The 8,482-nt window shown below is 48.2% G+C and overlaps 1 protein-coding gene across 1 annotated transcript in view; it reads left to right on the top strand.

Annotated features, from left to right (window-relative positions):
- Nucleotides 1-8,430: 8,430 nt before the first annotated feature.
- Nucleotides 8,431-8,482, top strand: part of PTPRJ (protein tyrosine phosphatase receptor type J) — a 50,960-nt gene continuing 50,908 nt past the window's right edge. Inside the window, exon 1 of the mRNA XM_077767275.1 lies at nucleotides 8,431-8,449. Within this exon, the coding sequence (XP_077623401.1) occupies nucleotides 8,431-8,449 (19 nt within the window). The remainder of the gene's footprint in view (nucleotides 8,450-8,482) is intronic.

Genomic DNA, 8,482 nt, shown 5'->3' with positions numbered 1-8,482 from the left:
TGGGTCAAGAACTTCAGTTTTCCAGGTAACTTAGTTTCAGGAACTGCTTTCAGTTTCCAAGAACTTCTTTCCAGAAACATCTTAGTTTCTCCATCTGGAAAATAGGGATGAACACCGTTCCTGCTTCCTGGGATTGCTGTAAGGCTTAGAAGAGATGTTGAACGGAACACCTACAGCATGGTAATTGGCAGCCAGTTAAGAGCTCAGTCAGTATAGTAACAGGTAGAGTCAACCAGCATTAAATGCCTGCAGGGAGTCCCTCTTTAGGTGGTATTTCTACCACTCTTCCTGACACATCACGCTCAAGCCCCTTGGGCCCCCCCCACCCCCCAGGTTCACCATGTCCTTGGGCACCCCCTGTCTGTTTAGCGGGGTGGCTCCTGGCTGCTCTGTCATGTGCTTTCCTGCTTCTCTTGCTTGGCGAGTTGGGACCACCTTAAGTGCCCTCGGTATCTTGTCTCAGTGCAGGGTCTGGGGGGTGGGGAGGGGGAGGCCTGAGTAGCAGGGACTGAAGCAGCAGGGACAGAAAGGCGCTCAGAGTCTGGAAGCTCCTTGGGGCTGGTCATCAAGGGAGAAGGTCATCAAGGGAGCTGACGGGTGGCAGCTTCAGGGGTTAGGTGAGGTGGGAAGAGGCTGTTAGGCTGGGAATACAGAATCCTTGTTTTGTTTGAGCCTCAGGGAGATCTCAGATGTGGGATCTGTGTTATGTGTATCCTTCCACTATTTAAAATTGAGAAAATGGGGGCGCCTGGGTGGCTTAGTCAGTTAAGCGTCCGACTTTCGCTTGGGTCACGATCTCGCAGTTCGTGAGTTCGAGCCCCGTGTCAGGCTCTGTGCTGACTGCCAGTTCAGAGCCTGGAGCCTGTTTCAGAGTCTATGACTCCCTCTCTCTCTGACCCTCCCCTGCTCACCCTGTCTCTCTCTCTCTCTCTCTCTCTCTCTCTCTCTCTCTCTCCTAGAAATAAATAAAATATTAAAAAAATAACTAAATAAATAAAATTGAGAAAATGGATGGCTTGGTGAGGCCCTCAAACCCCAGGGCTCATGACTGTTGGGGGCAGATGAACCTAAACCTCTTGGTCACCATACTGGGCTGTGCCTGCCATAGTCACAGGCTCTCAGCGGTGAGGGGACATGAGCCGTGTGGTGTGGATCCTCTGTGCACCCCTGCAGACTCCTGCCTGCTCATCTCTACCTTCCCTGCCACTGGGAGGAGGCTCACCTCCGTGGGCTACACCAGTGGATGCCCTTGACCCCTTCCAGATTGAGATGGGGGAGGGGCAGTCCCTCAGCCCATTTCCTTTCCTTCCCCACTGCCACTGCCTTAGGAGTCTTGCCCACGCCTTATTGGCTGCACTTACCCCTACCCCCATCCTTGTAAACAGACTCTTTTAAACTGTCCTCAGTTCCCCTGGTTGAGTGTGCCCATCTGTCCCTTTCAGGATCCTGGTGAATATTAGCAGGTTTTAGAAAGAGTAATGTAGTGGTTTTATTTATTTTTCAGTGTGCATTGAAGGGAGAGGCTAGAGGAAGGGCAGCCAGGTGCGTGGATAAAGAAAGAGGGCCTGGCTCTCACCTTTGGTGTTCGTCACAAAGGGCCTCGATTTAGGTTTCGGCCTTTTATCCGCTGCATGAGTGAGTATGGGTAGAGTCACGGTGATACCCTGACATGATTGAAGCAAAAATATACTGCAACAGGTATTACCCTGTTCTGGCACTTTTAAATTTTTTGAGAGTGTATACTGAGCACTTCAAAAAATAAATATGGCCTGAGTTTTTCTGAGCCCTAGGAGGAGGCTGTTTCTGTTATTTAGGGCTTGGGATTAGAAGGATTTGGTGTATGGTGGCCGCAGTATGGAAGTGGGGAAGTCAAGGTGCTTTGGGCAAGGAAGCATCTTTATTTATTTTTTAAATGTTTTATTTATTTCTGAGAGAGAGAGAGAGATGGAGAGAGAGAGAGAGAGAGCGCGCGTGCGAGCAGGGGAGGGTCAGAGAGAGAGGGAGACACAGAATCTGAAGCAGGCTCCAGGCTCTGAGCTAGCTGTCAGCACAGAGCCCGATGCAGGGCTCGAATCCACAAACCGTGAGATCATGACCTGAGCCGAAGTTGGATGCTCAACCGACTGAGCCACCCAGGTGCCCCGAAAGCATCTTTAAGACATTGCTACTCAGTTTACCTGTAGAGGGTGAAGGGAAGGAGGAGCCAGATTATTCTGGTTTATAGACTGGGAGACAGGTTTAAGGGGGCATTTACAGGGGGACTTGGAGAGAGAAGAGAATCCATATGTGTGTGTTTTGGTGTGAATGTAAGAGTAAAGTTATATGGGAGCTAGGGAGAATTTTGAAGTTTTAGGTAAATGCAGCTAATCACATCCTGTGACTTAGGTGCTGAGTAGAAAGGATCCACTGTTCAGAGGGGACCACTGATGTAATGGCTGTAGCTTTGGCTACATTGTGTTGGCATTGAGGGCAATGTTAATAGTTTGGTTTTCTGGGGGGCCTGGAAGAGGATCCTTGTGCCTGGAACTATAGTTTCAGGGCTGGTGGTAGTTTCCAAAGAGAAGGAGAACTTTGGCTCATCACATCCGCATAACCAAAGTGAAACAGGAACACATTTTTCCATGNGAGGAGTGATGAATAAGGCTGGAAGGCTCAACAGCCAGGGTCTGCTTCTCAGAAAACAGTACGGAGAAGACTCTGCCGTTCAGTGTAGGGTGGTCAGTGAATGCCAGCCATCTGGTTGACCATAGGTTTCTACTGAGCCTGAGGAGTCGAGGCCACCAGACTTCGAAGTCTGTGGCAGAATTGAAGATAGTATCATACTTTTTTTTTTTTGTATGTCAGTATGTCTTCCTCTTAAATCAGTGAGCCTCGTCTCTCATCTCAGGGATTGCTTCATTTGCCCAGCCTTGGGGGCCTGCAGAAGTTTGGGGTCATCTGTATGGGGGATCCCGCAGAGGAGTAGTGAGAAGGGGGTGAGCTGTGAATACTCCATCTGGGTCTGCATCCAAGGAGAGAAGGGCTTGGGGAAGCTTGGTGAAAGCGGTCAAGGTCAAGGTAGAAGTGAAGACCTGAGTTCTGGTTTTGGTGCTTCCTCACTGGCTGTGTCCTCGAGCAAGCCACTTACTACCTCTGGATCTCCGTGCCTACCTCTGTAACTGAGCTGTTGCTCGTTCATTTAAATGCTTTGCAGGTATGAGTTTAAGATTGCCTGTTGGTTTTGTCAGTAGGACCTAAGCCTTGGTGTTGTCATCTGTAAAATGGGGGTGAAAGTACCTCACAGAGTTGCTGTGAAGATTTAAAGGTGGTGGTGATCGCAATAGCTGTTAAAGACGTTGCTTACTTTCATCCTTACTACACCAAGGCAGGCACGACTGTCATCCCTGTTTACAGATATAAACACCGAGGGACAGAGAGGGTAAGGTCCCTGCCCAAAGTCACAGAGCCAGTAAATGGCGGAACTGAATGATTTCCCCCGTGCAATCTGATTCCAGATCCCAAGCTAATAACTGCGATTCCATGACTCTGCTCTGACAGGGGATGTAGAAAGCACACCTCAGTGCCTGGCACACAATAAACTTGAGTTCCTTCCTTTTTATCCTCAGAATGTGGAAGTGGAGGTTCCCTGGAGCTCCTTCGGTCAGGCAGTTTTGCCCAGCTCAAGTTTCTAATTTCCAGTTCATGGTGCTTCTTTCTCCCTTTTTTCTTTTCTTTCTTTTGAGAGAGGGAGGGAAGGAATGAGAGAGAGAGAGATAATTTTAAGCAGGCTCCATGCTTAGTGGGGACCCTGATTCGGGGCTCAATCCTACGACCCTGAGATCATGACCTGAGCCAAAATCAAGAGTCCGACGCTCAACTGACTGAGGCACCCAGGCGCCCCCCTTCTCCGTTTTCTAATTGTTCAAATCCTCTTTCCAAAGCCTCCCTATTTATTACCTTTCTCTTCTCCCCCACCTCCCGCTCTTCCTTCAGGAAGCTATCTTTCTTTCCCTTCTTCCTTCTAGTGGCTGGGCTTGATCATACAAAGTTACTTACCTACTATCTTTAAAAAAAGAAATTGAGATGAAATTCACATAACATAAAATTAACCACTTAGAAGAGCGTAGCTCAGGGGCATTTAGTACATTCAGTATGCTGTGCATCCAGCACCTTTATGTGGTTCCAAACATTGTCATTCCCCGAAAGGCGGCCCAGTACCCGTTGGCAGTCATGCTCCCTTGTCCCTCTTCCTAGTCCCTGGAAGCTACTCATCTTCTTTCCGGCAGTTTCTATGACTTCCCTTTTCTGGACATTTCCTATAAATGAAATCATACAACGTATGGGCTTCTGTGTCTGGCTTCATTTCATGTAGCGTAATGTTTCTGAAGTTTATCCACCTTGCAGCATGAACCAGAATTTCATTCCTTTTTATGGCTGAATAAGTATTCCGTTGTGTGGCTGTATAGCTTGTGGTCTTTCCATTCATCTGTTCATGGATGTTGTCTTCCACCGTGGCTCTGGTGAATAGGGCTGCTATGACACCCACTGCCTTTTATGGAAGCTCTACTGCCTCATTCAGCTTGGGTTCAGGGGCTGTGACTTCTGGTCTCCCCTGAGTCCTAGCCACAGGGCAGGCTCAAGGGATGCCTGGGAGCCTCGGATGAGAAGGGTACAAACATTGGAGTCTGATGTACGGCTGGCACCGGACTTGGCCATGCACACTAAATCTAGTTCAATTTCTGCCCGCGGGGAGGACGGGGTAGAAGAGAGTTTTATCTCCAGCCTCAAGCACCTGTTTTCATCTCTCTTTCCTGTGCCTGGGGGAAGTGACACTAGCCAGGAAACTCAGCTGTGTGACCTCGGGTTGTGTGCTCTGAGCTCTGGTGTCCCCATCTGTAAAGTGGGGGGATTAGAATTTCTATTTTATTTGTTAGGGGAGTAAGTAAAATGGAATGCTTGGCTTCTTTTTCTATCAGGGTTTGGGGTCTTTGGGTTGGGGACCAGTTGTGGAAGGGCATTTAAATGCAGGAAAATTTCTGTGGATGCCTTCTTGATTAGTAGCCACCAGAGCCCTTCTGGATCCTCTTAGAAAGGGAAGGAGCAGAGGTTACTCTTATCGTGTTTTACTGGTGCTGCTGGGAAGTTGTGATCATCTTTTCTGTAGTTAACTTTCATGCTTGGTGTATGAACCTATTTCACCTCCTGGTACGAGTAGTCTTTGAGCTAATTTTAGAAAGATGAATTTTCTGTTGGTTGTATTCTTTTTATTGTATTGTCTTGTATTTTAGAGAAAGAGAGAGTGTGAGTGTATGAGCAGGGGAGAGGGGTAGAGGGAGAGAGAATCCTAAGCAGGCTCAATGCTCACTGGGGAGTCCCACAGGAGGCTCAGTCTCATGGCTGTGAGATCATGACCTGAAGCAAAATCAAAAGTCAGATGCTTAAACGACTGAGCCACCCAGGGCGCCCCGATTGTATTCTTTTAAAAACTAAATAAAAATTTTCTGCCATGCCACATGTCTCATGTCTCATGGGGTATTGTTTGCAAGGGTCTTTTTCTCCTGTGGTCAGTGCAACAGTTTAGGGGTCCGGCAGACCCGGGCTTACATCCTGGTTTTACTTCTCCCTGACCAGCGCTGTGACCTTGGATGACAGATCATTGGCCTTTCGCTTTCTTTCTCTGTAAAAATGAGGGTTAACATGAAAACAAGCTACCTTTGTTTTTTATTGTGCCAACCGGGGTTCTTTTGGTTTTAAATATTAGGCAACCCCAATAAAAGGGGGCTGTGCCTCCCTAGGCAAGAAGGCTCACAGTGGGACAAGTGTAGGATGGGTTGATTTAGTAGCACAAGGATCCAGGTGTTTGCCCTTCCCCCTCATCAGTCATCCTCAGCAGGTAGGTGATTTCTCCCTTCCTTGTCACACCGAGGCTGCAGCAGCTCCAGGCATCACGGGCAGATCTGATGAAGTGCGGCAAACTAAGATGGTATCTTCTTCCATGTCATCCCTTTTTATTAGTGAGCAAGCTTTGCCCCCAGAAGCTCCCTAATGGACTTCCCTTAGGTCCGTTTGTCACATGTCTTCATCTGGGCTTTGGAAGGTAGAAGGAAGAAAGGTTTTGACATTGATAGCTTTTGAAATTGATGTTTAAACCTTCCCTAAGTCCTGGTATATTTCTCACCAGTTGCTTTACATTGGGAGGCAGGGTAGCTAGTGGTTAAGGGCATGGACCAAGGAGTCAGACTGCCTGGGTTCAAATCCAGACTCTGCAGCTCACCAGCCCACGAGGGAGCTGTTCCTACATTTAGGATTGTTGGGAGGATTGAGTGAGTTGATATCTGAAAACACTCGGAGCAGTGCCTGACAGAGCCAGGCCCTGTGCATATTGATGGCGACCCTTGCCCTTGCACCTCTAGAACTCAGAGCTGTTTGTCCCATGGAATGATCATCAGCCGGTTAACGTTTACGGTCTCTAGGGCTGTACAAGGACACAGATCTAAAGGCACAGACATTCTTTGCCTTTCGTGTACTCCCTCCTCTGACTTCCTTCAGCGAATGGTACCTACCTCAGGGGCACCTTCTGTCTGTCCTGTTGTTTGATTCCACTTCCTCTCTCAGCCGTGAGCCCCGCAGGGCCTAGAGGCTGTCTGTCTGTCTGTCTCCCTTAGCTCTGCGTCTTTACACTGCGCTTGGCGCATGTAGGCGGAAAAAAAGAAAAAGCATGCCGCCCTGCGCTAACTTACTTAGCGACCCGCTCCTTGTCTTTCTCTCTTCTGCGGTCCATCCAGGGACCAGTGAGTTGATGCCTGGCATGGATGTTGGCAGGGCCTGGAGGCAGGAAGATGAGCTGAAAGATTGTAGGCCTGAGCCGAAGAGGGACTTGAGGGTAGAGTGGCGGGGGAGGGGGGGGTGNNNGGGTGGGTGGGTAGGAAAGGAGAAGCAGCAGGATGTGGGCCCTGAGTTTTGTGGGGTGTGAGGAATGGGGAGGAAGACTCTGCTTCCTTTGAGGACTGGTGCCTGGGCCCCTGGAAGATAGGGTTGGGGGTAGATCTTTTTTCCCATCTGTCTGACCTATGAGATGAGAATGAACGTCGTCTTTGCCTTCTCTGTTTGGTAAGCACAGAGGATATTTCCTTTGCGTTGGGTTGAGTGCTCAGGCCCCTGGGTGTGTTCCGCCTTGGCTTCCGTCTCAGCCTTGGCCTCGGCCTTGCTGTAGGACCTTGGGCAAGTGTTTTCCCACGTGTGCGCCTTAGGGATTACTTCCTTTCCAAAACAAGAGGCTCATTCTTTCCTTCAGTGTCATTTCCTGAGTGCCTACTGTATGCACCATTCTAGGCATGGGCACAGACAATGTTTCTGTTCTCATGGAGCATACATTTTAGCTGGAGGAGGCTGATGATAACTGAGGTAAATTGCCGAGGAGGAAACATACTAGTGATGTGATGGAGAGTGAGGGGTGCTAATTTCCACTGGTTGGTTGGAGAAGGACTCCCTGATGAGGTGGCATTTTAGGCCATGACACAGGAAGGTCTGGGGCAGAGTACTTTTGGAGAAAGGAATCAATATGTAAAGGCTGTAAGAGAACCAACCTCAGGAACAGTGAGAAGGGCATGATGAGATCATGGGGGAATATGTAGACTGTGGTCAAGACTTTGGGCTTTATTCTAAGTGTGATGGGAAATTGGAGGACATTTTTTTCCCACTAGAATCCCTTTTGGTTATTTTCCTCCCATACTTAAAAAAAAAATCCTGTTAACCAAAAACGTGTGTTTACTAACCAGTAGAATATACAACCTCAAATTATTTTAGGTTTTCAAAGTATGCAGAAGTAATTTATGGAGCATGATGAATATCTTTGAGGACCCTACGGGGATCTAAAGATGGCAAACTGAGACACTCAACTGAATAATCTTGAAGGTTCCTCTATTTCAAACATTCATGCTTCCCAAAGCTGAATGCCATTTATTTATATNAGAAGGAGGAAAGTGGATTTTTGTACAATGAAAATCCCAAACCCAGTAGATTCCTTCGGTTGTGCACCTGGCTTTACCTTTTGCACTTGCGACCTGAAAATGGCTCTGGGGATGGGATCTCATGGTCCTAGTTTCCTTTTTCCTTCCCTAGAGAATCTTGATTCTGTTTCTGTGTCCTTCTGCCTCAGTAAGCGATACGTTAGGAGAGAGGGCCAACCTGGGAGCGTCTCCAGTAGTGGATGTGTGTGTGGGGAAGAGCGCTGGATCCCTCGGCCTCCGTATAACTGAATTAATCCATTGTTTGTAACTGACCTCTGGTTTCAGAGTTGCCTCATTCAGTGCCACCACACCCTAATCCCTGCCAGTAGGCTTTTTTTAGTACCCCATCCCCATCATTAAATTCTCAACTGCTTTATTCCTGATTTGCATTTTCCGTGGCTGAATGAATGCACTGACTTCCGTTTTCTTTTTTCTGTTACAGATGGTGTGCGCAGGTGACTGTAAGTACCACTTCCCGGTCTTCTCTTGTGTTG

Source organism: Crocuta crocuta, unplaced genomic scaffold (genome assembly GCF_008692635.1).
Source record: "Crocuta crocuta isolate KB4526 unplaced genomic scaffold, BGI_CrCroc_1.0 scaffold330, whole genome shotgun sequence".
In the NCBI taxonomy this organism is placed as follows: domain Eukaryota; kingdom Metazoa; phylum Chordata; class Mammalia; order Carnivora; family Hyaenidae; genus Crocuta; species Crocuta crocuta.
The sequence above is the reverse complement of the archived record's forward strand: the minus strand, read 5'-3'. Positions and strand labels throughout refer to the sequence as shown.